Source organism: Octopus bimaculoides, chromosome 8 (assembly GCF_046866305.1).
Source record: "Octopus bimaculoides isolate indiv1 chromosome 8, ASM4686630v1, whole genome shotgun sequence".
Classification (NCBI taxonomy): domain Eukaryota; kingdom Metazoa; phylum Mollusca; class Cephalopoda; order Octopoda; family Octopodidae; genus Octopus; species Octopus bimaculoides.
Window position 1 is genome coordinate 75,003,199 of NC_142935.1, and position 19,924 is coordinate 75,023,122.

General features: G+C 36.0%; 1 protein-coding gene across 1 annotated transcript in view; it reads left to right on the top strand.

Annotated features, from left to right (window-relative positions):
* LOC106884339 (calcitonin gene-related peptide type 1 receptor) overlaps positions 1-19,924 on the top strand; it is a 107,267-nt gene that overhangs the window by 55,725 nt on the left and 31,618 nt on the right. The window contains exons 5-7 of the mRNA XM_052969887.2: positions 2,965-3,071; positions 5,586-5,748; positions 10,682-10,838. Coding sequence (XP_052825847.2) covers positions 2,965-3,071; positions 5,586-5,748; positions 10,682-10,838 — 427 coding nt within the window. The remainder of the gene's footprint in view (positions 1-2,964; positions 3,072-5,585; positions 5,749-10,681; positions 10,839-19,924) is intronic.

Genomic DNA, 19,924 nt, shown 5'->3' on the forward strand with positions numbered 1-19,924 from the left:
AAGACATTCGCAGATATTACAAGAACAAGACACCGACATGTGTGTAGTGCGGTGTGTATGTGTGTGTCTTTCTCTACCACTAAATTATTAATTTATAGTTATTATTTATATAAATTACCACGCAGTTCAGATTACTTACGAACAGCGCCAATACACAATGAGATATCCATTAAAAATATAAGTAGTGAACTTATACTGAATAAAATATGTATATTATAATGAATTTGTCACCGTAAATGTTTTAGTTATAGAAAATGTCCCATAGTTAATATTGCTTAAAATATTAGCTATATACATTATTTTAACAATTTCAAAATAACTTTTATAGCTAAGAGAAGTAAGCTTGTTTCTCAAGGGCAATTGTAGCTCTTTCTATAACGTGTTCACGTCTTCGTGTAGAAATAAAAGCTACCAAGTCTTATTATAGAATAGGTGTATACACAAACTGTAATACAGAAAAAATAAAATTTCAAGAGAAATGGTTCTCTTTGAACTTCTAATAACCTTGGAATTCCCAGGGATCTTCCTGGTGTGTGTATGTATGCGCGCGCACACACTTTTCATATCAAATTCAATTTTTGATAGGTTTATTTAATTTGAATTTTTGGAATTCAAAAATTAAGAGTCCTTCAATAATAGTCCACTATCAACGAGGCCGAAGGTGACGCGCTGACAGAATCAGTAGCGTGCCGAGAAAAATGCTTAGCGGTATTTCATCCACAGTTACGTTCTGAGTTCAAATTCCTCCGAGGTCGACTTTGCCTTTCAACCTTTCGGTGTCAATTAAATAATATACACGGTACGATATAGATACATAAAAACACAAAATCATCTCAAAAGGAATACATTAGGGAATTAATAAGAAACGTAAAATCAAAGGAGTACGCTCTTACCACAAAAGTTGTTGATAAGTGTGCAAGGCGTGGTGGTGGAATGAACGTTTCTAGGAGAATGAGGGACAATCCCTTATAGTTCATTATCACGAACATCGCTTTGATAGATGAAGAAGTTGTTTGTTGTTTATGATGCATTATCTCTTTCCATAGCTCAGTATAGGAACTGAGCTCATTTACGCTCCTCATGTAATTTTTATGTTACGTTCATGATTAGGATCATTATCAGCAAAAAACTGCCAACCTTCTTCTATAAGCATCAACCCTTTAGCAGTAATTTTTGTTGTCAGGTTAAGTGGCTAATCTGTACTCTCAGCTTGTCCTTTTTCTAAAAGCATCAGCTCCTTGTTAGATAAACTTTCTTCCTGGGTCTCTAGCAACTCGATCACATCATCCTCTATCCTCCAAATTAATGCAGAATTTCTGCTTGAGGAAAACTTGCAATGTCACAGATACAGTCTGGCCATATACGTTTCCAAGTACTATTTAAATTTGAAAGTTACACTTCAATCCCATGATTCAGTTATATTATCCACAGCATCCATTATGTTGAATTTCTTCCAAAAATCCCTAACTCTAGATTTATCTCCCTTGTCAATAGCTTTCATAAGTTGTTTACAAGTTCTTCTCAAGTAATATGCCTTGAAGTTAGCTATCACACCTTAATCCATTAGTTGGAGCAAAGAAGTTGTATTCTCGGGAATATATTCTACTCTTACATTACCATAAAGATCATTTATGTTCGCTAGGTGGTTTGATACATTGTCTAATAGAAACAATGCTTTGTTGGAAATACTGTGTCTGTCACAGTACCTTTCTACAGCAGGACAAAAACTGTTTGCAAAGCACTCTGAAAAGGTTCTCAGCCATTCATGCTTTCTTATTCGAAAGCCAAACCAGAGCTAGGTTAAACTTTGTGCAATCCTTGAAAGTCCTTGAATTTTTGGAGTGATGACGTGTACGGGCTTTAATTTCATATCACCAGCGGCAATTCCTCCAAAATAAGTGTCAAATGATTTTTGGAAGCTTTAAATTTTGGTGTTGATTTTTCTTCTCGAGAAATAAAACTTCTAGTCGGCATGCACTTCCAGAAAAGTGCAGTTTCATCAACGTTGTATACTGGTTCTGGTGTGTAGCCCCCCCCCCCACACACACACACTCAACAATCATTTTTTACAACTGGTCAAGATAATTAGTAGCCTCTGTATCAGCGCTCCCAGTTTCACCACTCATTTTTATGTGGTACAAATTCAAGCGCTCCTTAAACCTTTTAAATCAACCTTTACTAGTGAAAAGAGGTTTTCGTTAGAAGTTTCACTTTTTTTTTTTTTATCTATTTATTTATTTATTTATTGCAAATCATCGTATAGGCAATTCGCTCCTTGCGCTTCTGACATAAGACATAAATACACACACACACACACACACACAGACATAATTACACAGTATCACACGCTCGTGCTTGAACACACATACACTCATACACAAACACTCATACGCACAAACACTTACACACAAACTCATACACACAGACACACGCACTTATGCACACACATGTGTTGGCGTAACATGCTGATATATGTTGGATTCAAAAGTTGGTGGGTTGATGGTGGGAATAATGTGGGGTGCACTAGTTTAGATGTTAGTGGTAGTGGGCAGGTATTGTTGATGTTGCAGTGGTTATATTGTTCTTGTCAATTGTATTGTTGTGGCTGTTTAGTCTCGAGTCAATACTCATAGACCTAGGATCAATGACATTTCATTTACCTATTAAAATACACTAGAATACCACATTACATGTTTTTATTTGAAACGGATTTGCATAGTTTTAAATTATGCAATACAAGTTTCCGTAAGTCCAAAATTACAGACCATATCCCGAAATTAATGGTCACACTTTACAATTTCCGTGAGTGTGAAATCCTGTAACCTGAGGTAGCTGTAACGCGGGGAATACTTGTACTTTATCTTATACTAGAAAAATGGTTTCCGGTACATGTAATTGTTGTATTTTACGTGCTGAGTTTCACTCTAATATTTATTTTATAATTTTTTCTTTTCAAATCTATAGGTATTGGCGCAGAATCATATCCACAATATTCTTGGCTTAACAAACTTTGGATATGTTGTGTCGTTGATCTCTCTCCTGGTAGCGATTGTGATAATGGTCTTTTGCAGGTGAACATTTTTCTCATATTTTACTTGATGTTTTATAATTCATAAACTGTAATAAAATACGTTGTAAATGTTACCTCTTTCGAGGGGTCTCACATCTCATTATTTGGTTAATGGGGCTACAAGCTACAGTAGCATCAACCCTTAAGGGTTAGCCACATTTAGGTAGCAAATATACTTCACGATGTCGTGTGGCTACTGTTTATACCTCGCTCAAAGATTTATGATAGATATATATATATATATATATATATATATATATATATATATATATATATATATATATATAGGTCTGTTGATCCAAACAGGAGCAATAGAACTCAAAACATGATTATATTTGTTGCTTTTTAATAATCGGCGGAAGTTACATAGTAACTCAAGGTATCCTGCGTTAGCACTTATCAAGTGATAAGTGCCGAAGCGCAAAACTCTCGGCCCTTCAGTTACTATGTAACATCTGCCAATTATTAATAATATGTTTATGTGTGTGATGTGTATGTATGTATGTATTCTTAAAGCACCCAGTTACAATATCTAATTTTCATTAGATAATGATTTCCCTTGCAGTTGAAAAGTTCATTACTTATATAATTGCACAGCAGTTATTCATTCTTGTAATAAAACAAATTTGATGTAAAAATAAGACATTATAATGACAAATAAGATCATATATGCAATACTTAATTTGTCAGTTTAATAAGGCATCACTGTAAAACAAGAATTCAATTGACCACATGGCATTTGTTAAGTGCATAAAATCATGTTACACACAAGCAACACACTGGGGATTAATGAATCAACTATACACGCAGTACTAAAACTATGATTTTAGCAGAGTCAAAGGGAATTATATTTAATGGTTGTTACCGAGTACAATAAGCTATTGTCTCCACCTAGAGTTGAAAATTCTCCTTATGATGTCATCCATCATTATTTTTCCTTAACCTATTCCTTTCTCCGTGAATGTTTCATCACATCAGTTTCTGATCGTTATAATATTTATTCAGTTGTTTCCAATCAGTTCCTGGCGGAAAATTATAAGCCGAATATAATCTTCTAACATTATGCCTTTCTAAATGTATTTGATGTAAAGGCATGGATGGAAGTATAACCTCTAGCAAAGTGGTGAGTTTTAGAAACACCAAGAAACTAAATCATAGAAAGTATCTCAGCATAATGTTTATTTATGCTATACGCTACTGACTGGGCAGAATCGAGATAACTCCTGGAAGAGAAAAATCAGATAACAATAATATAAGAATAACAAATTCTGAAATTCAGAAGACATGCACTGTGCGTTAATAGGGAATATAGCAAAATAAGAGAATTAAGTTACACCTTTAACATACTGCAATGGAAACAATATCTAGTTAATCTATAAATAGAGACTGGATATCTTTTCCTGTTTGCTTAGTTAACCGAGTTGCATTGATAACCTAAAGCTCTTTAACATAATGAAACAAATTAATAAAGAATATCAAAATTACAAGAGATAAACGAAGTGACTGCAATAGTATAACTTTGGAATGTTAAAAAAACGTTCATCTTTTGAAATGGATGTTCTACTAATTTCAGCTGTTATCGCTAAGCGATAACAGTTGAAATATCAAATGAACAATTGTAGATTATATCTGATTTTAACGATTTAGAAAGCTCCATTTTACATTAGTTAATACAGTTTATGAAAGACTCCACATGACTTTTACCTTATAAAACAAAGGAAAAGATCTTAGCGTAATATTTTGAATTACATTCTTATATTGGCAGATCAACATGCATTTTCAAATCCATATTCGACTTGTGTAACCATGGTTACTTTCAGATTTTCTATAGACGCCAACAGTGCATTCCACGATTTGTAAGCAGTAGTTTAATGTGGGTTGAATTTGTGCTTCAAATGCTTTTAGGATTAGAGTATATCCAGTGTAGGAACAGGTTGATTTTCTAATACGTAAAATGTATTTTGGGGTTTTGCCTCTAGAATTGCTTAACTCAGAAAAAAAGTTTAATGGCAAGGATGCAGTTTTAGCAAAGCTATAAATATGTGGCGGGTTAACAATATCATCAGCGACTACGGAGACAGAATAAGTGTAGCGGCATTGATGATTTAAGTATATGTTCTCCATTGAGACTTAGTAATATTTCAATATTATTATTTTGTTTATAATTTAGTACTGTTGAAAGGTAGGCGAAATATAGCTAATTGACTAAGAGTTCGCTTTGCATTCAAACTTGGGTAAATGTCATTTTCTGTTATATAGCTTCGGGTCAAGCCATATCTAACAAGATATGGATAGATAGAAACAATATTGAAACCTATCGAATGAATTGCATTCAGAATGTCAGTTCTCTGAAATTCCATCCTAACTCATATCTGTACCGTAGGTATTAACTTTCAAAAGTACACGAGCACCGTTCTTAGAATCGTTCGGAGTTTACAGATATTTAATGTATTTCAATATGTAATCTATATCTATAAAAATTTGTAATAAAACACGTTCTTTTTTCCTTTTCCAGGAGATTCCATTACAAAAGCAATATTCTTCATATCAATCTATTCCTGGCATTTTCTTGTCGGTCATTGTTTTCCGTTCTCAGACAGAACCTTTTCACTTACGGGTTCGCCATGTCCATTGACTTTCAGAAGAAAGGAGACAAGGTTATTTTCAAAGACGGACCGGTAAGGAAACATTCTTTCCATTGCAGAAAAACGAATACTTACTACCCAGAAATAAGATACAAAATAAACTAGAGATTATAGCTGGTTTGTGTCGATAAAAATCAGATGGAAAAATTGCCTGAGAGGTAGTTTGAGAAAAAATATGACAGGAAAGAAAAGTAGGATAGACGTAGAAGAAACACTTGAAAATACTTAGTCGTATGGTAATTTTCATTTTAATTGAAGAAACAAATGTTAATTATAAACTGATTTTTAATAAACTTTGTATAAAGTACCACTTAAAACCACCACCATCTTTCAATAACGTATATACTAAATAGAAGATGTTTTAAAGTATTCGAATACTGGACGATTGAGATACCACCTTATATTTCGCACAAACAATATCCCAACTTCACACTGTTTTAGCAAGATTCTGCTTTTGTATTTATGAATCGATATAGATTTAGCTTTTTCTGATCAGTGCCACCGAGACAAGGAAAGGTAGAGGAAATAAAACAGAAATTATATATAATCCTTTCTGGTTTTTATCTTTCCTCAGTCACCGTAATTTTTTCTTTTTCTCAATCGTGTAGCCACTAATGAAGGTTGGGCCTATGACACGTTACATGGCCTACAGATAAGTGGGATGATGAGAGGAAGGTATATTCAAGCCGGAATCCTAGTGCGGATGCTCGCAACAAACAGGACACCGTTAAAGGCATCCAAGATATCAGGTAGTGGTGTTAAACCGGGTGACGGCTTAAGTCTACCACTCAAGTAGACCAGTGCAAAACTTAACACAGAATGCAAAAACCTCGAAGAAATACGAAGCCATCGATCCGACGTTCTTACAGTTCCGCCACTAGACGGCTTTGGATCGATAACGTTGGATTGATAACTTTTTTTTATTAAATTCAGAGCGCAGTGAGTAGGAACAAATTTCACAAAGCATTCTGGCCGACGTTGCTGACGACTCTACCGGTTCGACACCTACCAACCACTTTTAAATATATATATACTTTTTCCTTTCAATTTCCTAATATGTATAGTGTGTAGGTGTATACATATATGATCAATTTTGTATTCTTCGTACAAGTTTTGAATAACATTAGCCGGGTGAATCAGTGCATTATCGTCCTTGAAGATTGCGCCACCATCAGGGAACAACATTTGTAGCATAGGATAGATATAAGCAGCCGAAACACTCTAATAATCCTTGGCATAAATCCATATAGATAAGCTAAGTGGCCAAAAGAATTCCGTGATGTGGCCGTCCACATTTTCACAAGACAGCTTCACGATAAGGGCCAAACAGTTTGGCTTCTTTGGGTTGTCTGCCAGAGTAGGAAAAATGATGAATGGTGAGTCATCAGATGATACTGTTCTATTGGGACATCTAATAGTCTTGACACTATTTTGTCCACTTGTCAGTGTTGATGAGGGACGGGAGAACTTTATCAATTGCAGCCCTTCCATTATATCCAACTTTATCGTTTCGGCTGACACTCTGTCGGCAAAGTGGGGTTCAGCTCAGTAATCACTTTGGCTGCCGTGGTTCAATGAATTTTCAATACAATATGTTTCACTATTCTGCGGTACCCCTCCGTCACTGTGAAATTATCGGACGCCACATCCAACAACATGGAGTACTACGTACACAAATACAACAATAAGAAATATATATGCAAACAATGACCACAGACTAGGAACAAACAGATCAAAAGAACATAGGGTATAGGAACAATAACAAAAATAAACATAATAAGATCACAAAAACATGGATAGCGACCCCAACAGTTATAATAGGATTCAAGCAAAAGCTAAAAAGAAATCTACAAAACAGGCTATAACATCAAGAACACTTCAGACACTACAAATCAACCGGAACATCGCAAAAGCAAAAAGTAACTAAATAACTGCAAAAATAATAATAATAATAATAATAATAATAATAATAATAATAATAATAATAATAATAATAATAATAGTGAAAATATTTGCAGCTGTAGCAAGAAATCTGCATGTTCGCTCAAGAATCAATGATTGCAAAAGACATCATATACATGTGCACAATCACCACACCACAACATAAGTACACATACATACGAGCTTCCGAAAACCAATTTAAGGTCCGGAATCGCAATCATATCTCCTCATTCCGAAAGATAAATCGGCGATACGCAACATCACTTAGCGCACCTAATATGGAGATTAAAAGAAGGAAAACTAAAATATGAAATAGAATGGTCAATAATGAAAAATGCACATCCATATAGTACACTAGCCAGCGTATGTGACCTGTGCTTTGAGGAAGCCTTGTGCATTCTTTTAAGTAACGAAAACTTGGTACACAAGCGCGCTGAGAAAATACCGTGATGTTGCCACCGCGCCAAATACGAAGTTCTAGATTCAGAAAGGTGAAATAATAATAATAATTCAGTGAATTCTCTCCCTCTTCCCTTACCCCGTATTCATGTGTCCGTGTGACGGGTTGTATGTCTATATACACGTATGCGTGCCTTTCTGCGTGTTTACTATGCATGAATATATGTACCTACATAAGTAAATATGTGTAGGTGTGTATGCACACAAGAACATCTATGTATATGCATGCATGTGTATGTATGTCCATATATTTGCATATGTGTACGTATGTGAGTGCACGTATATATCCATATATGTGTGCGTGTATGTATATATATACATGAATATACATGTATATGTATATGTGTATGTGTGTCTGTGTGTCTGTGTGTCTGTGTGCGCGCGTGTGTGTGTATATGTCCGAGCGGTAGTAAGCATATGGAACTATATGTGAACCAACTGAATCTTAAAGGTCAGCTAGGGATAATCACGTGTAACCAGCCATGAAGAACAGATCAATAGTACAAAGTAATCAAATGTCAATATCTTTAAAACGGCAACCACTTTAACAGTAGCAGAATTACCATCCCACTACATCTACGCATTCAAAGCAGTTAGTCAACGGTCCTTCAGCAACATCACACCCTGACTACTATTAAATTCAGGCCACGCCAGACAGAGAGGATGTTCTTGAAGTCGAGGATTTTGAACTTACGGAGATAATATTTACATATCGTCTGGGGAAACTAGCCTCTTTATTTAGTCGTACCTGTGTTGAGGTCCAAATAGCAAATTGATATAATGGGAAGATTAGGAATAGTAGTTGCAGTAGTTCTGCACATCTGTCAATGTGTTCGCTGAGATATATCTGACCATATTGTGGGAAGAATATCTGTTGTCTGTGAACAGTACGTCTTCGTCTGATGAACATTCTTGTCGACCCTATATAGTTTTTATGGCAGCCCGAGCATTTGATTACATAAATGAGGTTTTCAGAGGCGCAAGTGAAGTTTGGATTTAACAATGAATTTTGTAAGGATCTTATTTAATGTCTTTGGTTGTTTACTGCTTTTAATGATTTTATGGGTACGTAGAACTTGCTTCATTTTGGGGTCCTTATGGAGTATTAGGGGATTTTGGACAATGATGTTAAGTGCTTCTTTGTTTCTGGAGTTGTATGTGGAGACATACGGTAGTGTTTTCAAAGTAGGTGTGTTATTGTGTTCGATTTTTTAATGCTTTTATGTCATCGATTTTGCACTTTTAATCCCTTCATTTATGAATTATGTTCGAAGGAAAAATCTTATTTTGTACAATATTGTATAATACTTTTGCTATTATGATTCTAATATATTCTTTAGTCTTGTAAAACATATATATATATATATATATATATATATATATATATATATATATATAATTACTACTAGGCGTAAGGCCTGTAATTTTGGGTGTAGGGTAAGATCTGCGGATCTTACGCCTGTTGTAAAAAGAATTGAACGAAATTGTCCTATATTATTATCTTTTTTAATCATTTCAAATTTCAAACGTTGAACTACGGGTATGATGGGGCACTCTTTGAAGAATTATAGTCGAACAAACTGATCACGGTGACTGTATTTTCAAGCCTTGTACTTATTCCATCGTTCTCTTTTTGCTGAACCAAGTTACGGAGACGTATACAAATCAATACCGGTGAGGGACAAACGCAAACACACGCACACGCACACATACATACACACACACAAAAAATATATATATATATACTGATATGAGTATGTTTACATCCCCGTAACTTAGCGGATCGTCCTAAGACACCGATAGAATAAGTACAAGGCTTCAGAAAAGTAAGTGCTGGGGTTGATTCAGTCGACTAAAATGATTCAAGGCGATGTCCCAGTATAACTTCAGTTTAATGACAAAAATAAGTAAATGACAGGATAGGATGTGTGTGTGTGTGTGTGTGTGTGTGTGTGTGTGTGTGTCTGTCTGTTTGTGTGTGTGTGTGTGTGTGAGTGTGTGTGTGTGTGTGTGTGTGTGTGTGTGTGTGTGATCATTTATTTCCAGTTTTAAGATTTGCTGCTGTTGCTGTTTTCGATCGGGGCGTCCTACTTCCATGTCACCTCTCCTTGCCTCTAATTCCTTTATTTTTCACTATCATCTTTCTGTCTCACTCTCTCTCTCTCTCTCTCTCTCTCTCTCTCTCTCTCTCTCCCTCTCTGTTTTTTTTTTGGGGGGGGGCGGATTTTGCCAGCAGTAATTTCAAATTTCACTTACTTTCATTAAGGAAATTCCCTTCGAAACACTAGAATTTTATCTTTTTTTACTTCAAAATAAATTATTTCACTTTGCAAATGTTTTGGACTTATTACAGATTATTACTAGTTTCTTTTGAGTCTGCTATTTCAGTTTAATAAATATGTTCAAACTTAAACATCAGTCACATCAGTCATATCAGTTTAAGAATGCCATTTTTGTGTGACTTAATAAAAGAATAAAGCATACAACACGCGCGCGCGCACACACACACACACACGCACACACACATTTTCTTGAATTCTATTAATATAATAATATTCTTTTACAGCACTGGGAGTGTCGGCTTTTGTTCACTTTGTTTGTATATGGTTTGTGTGCCAGCCAAGTATGGATTCTCGTGGAAGGATTTTATCTACAAATGTTGATACACAAAACTCTTTTTACTCAACAACGTAGTGTCAAGTTTTATATTATTTTTGGCTGGTGTAAGTATATTTCTGATTCCAGTTAATGTTACTTTATGTTATTTTATTGAAGATCTAAATATAGAACTAACGATAACTATTCTCTTTATAAAAGTTTGTCTCAAGCTAATTCAAATCAAGTCAAGCGCTTTATCCGTGTGACCAGCTGTCATACTTTCAAAACAATGTTTTGCTTATTTTCACAGGTCTCATCCCTTCCTAACTGCTGTTAGCTTTCAATTTAATACATTTCTCGTTGCATTGATTGATATTTAAATTGCTAGAATATTACTCTGAACAATGTACCAAATAAGTATTTCAAATAAATATCCGGATATTGGACGATGGGTTATACTGTACGATGCTTATACTGTACTCTCCTACAGAATATACCGTAACTATATATACATATATGTTTGTGTGTGTGTGTGTGTGTGTGTGTGTGTGTGTGTGTGTGTGTGTGTGTGTGTAATAGTGGATTTTCATCGATGAATTCATAAACCTTGGTTCTTTTCCCTAATACTATATATTAATATATATATATATGTATATATGTATGTATGTATGTATGTATGTATGTATGTATGTATGTATGTGTGTATGTGCGTGTGTGTGTGTGTGTGTGTGTGTGTGTGTGTGTGTGTGAGTGTATTGTTTAATAACCGCAGTATAAATTTTTATGAGCTAGTATAGTTTCATGCGATGAAAACGGCTCAGACAGCATTTTATAACACGTCTGGCGCCTTCACGCGGGTTATACCCACATGGCATAAAAAGTTAAAACAACACGATTGAATAAGAAAAAATATGACAAAAGGCGAGAAAGAAGTAGATGTAAAAGGTGGAAGGATGGAAACACCGGAAAACAAAAGGAAAAAGAAAAAGAAAACAGGGGAGAATTAGAGTTATGCCATCTTTGACCGTAAAGTCAAAATAAGGCTGAATGGATAGGGTCGTGGAGTCTGCTCAATCCAGAGAGGGTGGTATTTTCCAATTCACCAACAGTAATTTACCCATATGTTTACATCCGTTGAAAATTCCAGATCTGGAATTCCGCAGTACGGTGGAGTTCATAGATTTGAAAAACATCTGTGATCTTTCAGCTACGCGTAGCTTACATTTTTGTATCTGCTGACAGATAGTGTGAACTTTTCAACTATTTTCATCCTCGTCCTTGAGTAGATGTTGCCGTTCATTGCAACAACCCAACTGCAAAAAATGAGACCGATACCTGCTATCGAGAGAATAGCCGCTAAGTATTACTGGTCGACCCTATCGGAAGCTTTTCGTTGGTCAGTGTCCATCCTCGACAGGTCCTTTACTCACGCTCTCTATGGTATATCGCATGAGGTCGAAGTTGTCTCCTCAGAATTATTCTTTTTCAGATTCTAATGTTCTGACCGCGACATCATGTCTCATAAGTAGATAATACCGTGAGGACATCCTTAGATAGCTATTTATGAAGTGAGTGACATCCTCTGTGTTAATTCCATAAAGGCTGTATCGGTTATCGGATCTATGTGGTTTATCTACATCATTATCCCTTGTGTGCATCGTGGCTATTTCCTGGTCCTGTATTGCAAACACGTATTCTTCAAAGTGAGAGTTAATGTCCTGGTTGTTAGTCAAGGATAGCCTTTTCTGGTTGTCAACATTGCTGTCACGCTGAAAACTTCTGGTACTATTTCCATGCATAATCTTTTAAGGGCATCTTCTGGTGACCTGCTGCAGTAGATTTGCGCAACTCTGACTATACATTGGTCAGGGAATAGTTTTTGAGAGGCATTTTTCCAACTTTCATGAACGCAAGCTTGATCCATGTCAAGACTTTACTGTTTGGTGGTTAATATATATACTCTATGGGATATGATCTGATATTCAAAAGCTGCTTGGATCGATGTTAAGCCTACGCGTCTTGAGTATATGTTTCTGACGTCTATACTCATTGTTCAGCCAACTAGTGGGATATATTTTATTGTTGTTGTTACTAGATTCACTGGCATGCATTTTGACTTCAGGGGCCTTATACTGAAAAGGCGTTTAGTTTTACTATTCTGCGACCTAGGTATGTTCAGATGAGGATCAGTTCGTCCCTTTTCAAGGTTGTTATGGTGTGTTTCTGGGCTCATCCAGTCTCACATATACTGTGCCATACTTTTTTCTGATTATGTTTTAGTGCCTCAAATTCGTCCAAGGCACTTATCTGCTGCTGAACTGCCTGTTAGGTTTTCCAACTTTTAGTTGCAAATGTTTTATATACCACAGTTCTGCTGAGGTTGGTTTGTTACTGGATGGATTTCGGAATGTCGAGTGTAACACTTCGTCCAGATCATGCAAGAATGCTTTTCGCATTTTAAAATTCCTTTCAACGATAACATCATTTCTTCTATTTGACAGAGTGCATTGGCGAACCCGTGAACGCTATATTTTTCAGGTTGTCATTTTTTTCATTTTTTTGTGTTGGCGTAGTGTTAGTGGCGACGGCAGTGGAATGTGCTGGTGTATAGAAAGACCAGTTTGATGTTTTGTTTTCTGTTCTACGTTCTCATTTTTGTTGTTTTAATGTGGGAAGGCAGCATCAAAGCAGTTCTTCCAAACTATTGACTCACTCCCCTGATAGGTGCCATTATCAAAGGGCTAAGATTTACAAAGAACAGATTTGATAGATCTACCTGACTTTTCGACGACCTTGATCGTTTAGCTGCATGGAGGATTTTCCTAGATATGTTAGCTAGTCACTATTTGGTGTCGCATCTACAAACAGAACGCTATCAAACTTCTTGTCATAACAAGTGATACTCTTAGTTCTCCTACTGGTATCTCAACCTGCCTTGCTAGGTTATGATTAGAATGATATTCTTTGGTACAAGAGATGGCTAGAAAGACACCCAGATCATTACTCTCATAGACAGCTTCACACATTTCTTAACAGCAAAATCTATATCAATTGACTGATACAGTGATACTATATCCATATTACTTTTGGTGTAGTATGAGTAACTGCTGACTTCATATGTGTGGTCGCAATCGTTGATCGTACTAAGGAGTTCATTGGTGCAATCACAGACATCCCATCGATAATTCAGTTTAGGGGGCATAAGATCTATAAGAGAAAACATGATATTCCGTGACTGCTGCCATTGTTAGCAACACCGACAGGGCGAGCAGGCGGCCCAGTGATATGGTCGATATAGGTTTTGTGGTTTTGCCGAAAGCCATATACAGGTGGCATTTTATTGATGGTAGTTATAAAATTGTTATCTATTCACCTGTTAGCTGTAGGATGTTGTGCCACCTTCCCACATGATCATTAATGATCTTTTCATTCTCCTTATAGTCGAATGTGGTCAGCTCGCTCATATCTCTGACATGTAGTTGCATGCTCCTGATACAGTTTATTAGATTATCAACAGACATACATCCGATTTGAGCAATAGGGACGCATACAATTTCTTTTTCTTTGATATGTTTGTGCGTCATAATGTGATTTCCATCTCAACTTTGTAAAGTATTTTCCATAATTTATTTTCTTTTCTGAGGTAGCGAGCTGACAGGATCGTTACCATGCCGGACAAAATGCTTAGCGGCATTTCTTACGGCTTTAGATTCTGAGCTCAAATTTCACCGAGGTCAACTTTACCTTTTATCATTTCGGGGCCGATAAAATAAGCTCCGGTTGACTACTGGGGTCGATGTAATCGATTTACCTCTCTCCACAAGATTTCTGGCCTTGTGCCTATAGTAGAGAGGATTATTTGTAAAAAATAACAGAATTTCTGCCTTCAGAATTTATTGGTTTTTACTATATATACTGCTGTTGTCACTGCTACTACTACTACTACTACTACTACTACTACTACTACTACTACTACTACTACTACTACTACTACCACCACTACAATTGCTGCTGTCGCTACTGCTGTTACTACTACTACTGCTGACAACTTCTGCTCCTACCCTTATACAGTTTGTGTCAACCTTTCTCCCAATTGTCTCTCATCTTTGGTCATGGATTGATAGTTCATCTTCGTTAAAATCAATAATTCTTGACTTACTTTGGCTGTACAATGTCAACAGAGTACTCCACTGAAAGAAAGAAAGAAAGAAAGAAAGAAAGAAAGAAAGAAAGGGTATGAGAATTACAACCAAATGCCAAGTTAAGTGACCAACTATGAGCACTAGGCAATGACATAATGACTGACCTATAATACATGAAAACGTTATATTTATAACAATGACGAAGATTTTGACACCGAATAATAGCTGTTTAAGTGACGTGAACAGTTTTAGTGCATTTTTGAATAGTTAATGTGTCTTACACTCTGTAATTGTTAAAATAAATGCAATTGCTTATAAACCATTATTTTTAAACAAGAAATTTGCAAATGTCTGTGGAGGATTTAAAAATCAAGAAACTTGCTATTTTGAAATTGGCAAGAGAGCTAAGTGGGAATTATTAATTTCTATCTCTTGTGCAAAACCATAAATTTGTGGGAAAAACTGTAATCAAGTGTAAAAGAAGTATATATATATGCTGCATATCTGATTCCCCCAGGGAAGATGAATAGCAGATGCAACCACGGCAGAAATTTTAACTTATACTGTAAAAGAAAAAATAGGATTAAAAAAGAGCATAAATATGGCAAGACATTGAGTATGGTTTGCTAGCAATAGATTCATCCCGTGGAAATTGTACGTAGAAAAATATTGATTTGTTATTTATACACAAGCCACAAGTGTTTGGGGACTGTTAGGAATGAGACTCTGTACCGTTTATATCACATTGGGACTGTCAGATGTTTAAATGTAGAAGTTAACTGATAGCAATTAGAACTGATAACAGGGAAACTATTTTGAACATAATCTGTGCTGAGTTTGCTTCTTCACTTGACTTAGACTAAAAGTGGCATGCTGATTTCAAAGCTACACTCAGTTTTCTTCCATCACGTCAAGATTTTTTCTACAGCTTACTCTTTGAATAAGCACAATTGTATTACTTATCCATAAGTAAGAATGTTCGTCAGCTGCTTTTATGTGGAACATTTTCGAAAATATCTTTCGTTGGCTTGCTTTCTACAATTAGTCCTACTTAACTTGATGGTACTGGGTTCACAAATGCTCTCACAAATTTTCTATCACGCCAATTTTTTTTCTAAACATTAATTCATTTTTTACCAGAAAATGTCATTTTTACCAGTAAATGCAACTAACACAAGCCAAATTGTACTTTTTATTGTTGAACAAAAATACACAAAATATTTAATTACACATCTTATGATAGATATTTCTGTCAAACTGGAGATTCAGCTACTCATGGAATGAACTTTTCTTTGCTGCTTTGCATTGAATAACTTGCATCATGGCAGTCTCTTTGCAGAGACCAGCAGTAGTCAGCCATCATCTCGTGTCCCCCCCCCCCCTTCCTTGATACCTACTCTTCATAGTCTCGATGTTTTTGGTGAAATCTTTCTCTTTGCTCCTCACTTATTACACAATGATTTTCAAGGAGGTAATCCAGATGACTATGCAGGAAATGCACTCATACACTCATGTTGCTGCCCAGTGCTGGAAGAGAGGATAACATAATCTGCACATATTCGTTCTTTGATGACTTCCTGTTTCCCAGGAAATCAGGTACAGCTGCAGCAAAAGCATCCCATGCTTCTTTTTCAATACCAGACGTGGTTTTCAAAAACTGCTCATCCTGCAACAACCACTTAAACTGTGGCCCCCGTTAAACACACCAACCTTAATTTGTTCATACCACAAAACTGGAAACTTTCTGCTTAAGTATCTGAAGCAGTCGCTGTCTCAATGTTTCAACACGTTTCCCACACTGTCCGAGGTGCTCATGTGCTGTCTTGTCTCTTGTCTTGATCACCCAGTTTCATGTTAAAGTAAGGTAAGGTTTCTTCACAAAATCTGTGATTTCTTTCGCTGCCTAAGTAAATTGTAACATCCACAAATATAGCAGAAGACGTTGGGGGCTATTTCCACATTTTCTTCCCTCACAACTGGCCATATATCTACAATTAAAAAAAAACGTATATTTAAGCCTATTGTCACCGGGGGAAAGCATTTTCAGATTTGTCAACAGTTATAAAATAAGTAAATGCAGATTTGTGATGGCAAAGTTCCATAAAGAACATACATGCCATGAAGTTCTTTCTGCAGTTCTTTGACTATGCTTGACAAAAAGTGACTTTGACCCTTGTGACCTCATACTTAAAACATTAAGGGCACATTCAAAATACTAATTTTCATAAAAAATAGTTAAAGGATCAAATGATAGTCACACTAAATCAAGCACAGCGTGAGACTATCTGCAGTCAAATTCCACAAATATAAGATATATATGATGTCTAAAAGCACAGAAAAGTGTTATTACCATTGTATAAAGGGCGTTTATGTTATCATTATGGCATTTAAAACTGGTTAGATTGAAAATAGTGAAAGCTGCTCAAGTTTATTGCCCTTTATTTACTAAAGATACTTAAATCATGAATTCTGTTTTCACTTTTGTAGTTGTATTTGCTTTAAATAATATTGAAGTTATTTTCAAAGTTATGTCAAGCGCCATACATGAGTTTGCATTTAATGAAGCAAAATCTATCCTTAGATATGGTGACAATACCGGAAATGTTGGAAAATAAGAATTTGAATTTGTAATAAATTTTTGAAATCATAGAGCAAAATAGATTGAACTTTTGAAATCAGCGCCCCATGATTACTAGGAAACATGTCTCCAACACCAGACCACAAAAACCATGTTCCCTACTGTAATATATTAACTGTTGATGGTTTACTTTATCAATCGAATAGTTTTACGAACATTTAATACTTTATGAACTACTTTTAAAAATAATGACTGGACTTGTTTTAATTGTTTTTGCTTTCCTTTTGAGTTTTGTTTACAGATAGAAAATCTTGAAAATTAAAAGCCAAGTTGGTACATTAGCACCCAAACTTGTCTGTTAAATTAGATCTGTTACATTGTTAGCAGCATGAACGAATCAAACAAAATCTTTTAATTGCTTAAGGCCTGTATAGGTTTTAATTCGACCCTGGTTACAAGAATCAGATTTCGATGAATAGATAGCAAACAAAACAGTCAGCTAATGGTTATTCATATCTTCTCTTTGATGCATTGCTATGACCCCCGGCTAGAACTCTTAATTCTCAGGGACTCACGCTTCTTCATTATTAGTCATTCGTGAGTGAAGTCACAGGTAATTGTTATAGGTTTGCAAGTGAACTATAATCGCTGAGTTTAAGTCAACTATAACCTTCACGAATACAACAGTACTTGTTCCTCTAAATAACGAAGTCAATGTCTTCAATGATATCCCAAATACTCAATGGTTTATAAGACATTACCATTACAACTGTATTACTGCGCTAAAAGGTCAGATCTCTATTATTACTTCCGCCTTAGTGAAGGTAGAGATATTGTTTTCAGTCGTGTTTATTAGTTTGTTTGTTCGTGGACAAGATATCTCAAGAACTGCTGGATGGATTCGGATGAAACTTTCAGGGATGTTTGGCCTCATGACTGGCACGAGCTGATTAGATTCTGATTCAATCCGGTACTGGACAAAGATTCTGTTTTCTTTCTTTTTTTTTTTTACTTAATTTTTGGGAGCAGTCGGGTTCATTTTTAGTATTCTCGTTTGTGAGAGCAGTCGAATTTATTTCAGATATTCTCATTTTAAAAATCATCTCCGGCTAATTGTTAAGAGGACGTTGGTGTTTCCTTGGCGGAAGTTTGCGCTCACTAAGTGCTCTTGTTTTCCATGTTATAACTACGAATATACGAATATACGAATCTTCGGTAATAATCCAAAAACTCACTCAGAAATTTTAATCTCACAAAATGTTTTTTAAGAGTTTCTATTTTCCAAAGATGCCATTTCTAAAGAATCGGCGCCATTTATCTTTCTTTTTACATGAAGGAATTCTAACACTGTTATATATCACTCTGTTAAATAAGCACATATATTTATATAATATTGCTCTGTAATTATCAGCTGTTACTCTTATTATCTCTGTAGGAGATCTCAGCGTGAGCCGATGCCAACACACAAGACCTCACTGTATAAGCTACTAATGAAATATTTTTCACGTTTTTTCTTTTTTTTTTTTTTACATAAATTTGTAATGTTCTTTAATGAATTTCTAAGATTGCTTGGAAGAATTATTTACAGTTTTTAGATATCAATTTAGAGAGGTTATTTACTTAAATTCTCCTTCTACATTTTTACTTTTCGCTTGTTCCAGTCATTGGATTGCGGCCGTGCTGGGGCAAAGCCTTGAAGAAGTTTTAGTCGGACTGCTCGACCCCAGCACTTTTTAAAACCTGGTATTATACTATTGAGGTCTTTTGCTGAACTGATAAGTTACGAGAACGTAAACCAACCAAACGGCGGTGTGGAACAAACACACACACACACATATCACCATTGCCGAAAGAGAACTGAAGCCGGTACAGCAGTTCACTTACCTTGGATGTACCATTTCATCAGATGCGAAGACTGTATAAGTGTGTGTGGAACAACAAGCACCTTAATATCAGCACAAAAGTCAGCGTGTACAGGGCCGTCGTTCTCACGACGCTCCTATATGGCTCTGAGTCCTGGGTCCCCTATTGCTGTCATCTCAGACTCCTTGAATGTTTTCACCTTACCATCTTCAACATTTACTGGAGCGACTACATCACTAACATTGAGGTCTTTGAGCGAGCAAAGGTCACGAGCCTGGAAGCCATTTTACATGAGACACGACTGTGTTGGGCAGGGCAAGTTGGTAGGATAAAAGACCACCGCCTACCAAGATCATCATGTGCGATGAGCTCACCACTGGCCTCCGCAACAAGAGGGCACCAAGGAAGTGTTACAAGGACTGTCTGAAGCAGTCCCTTAGCGTTTGTGACATTGATTATCGTGATTGGTCCACTCTAACAGCTGACCACGTCGCTTGGTGCCATACCATCAGCGATGTTGTTTCCTATTTTGAGATTTCTCGCAATGCCTCTCTTGAAGACAACCCTCAGAGGCGAAAAAATAATGTAGCTGTATCATCAGACCCTAAACAACCATACTCCTGTCATT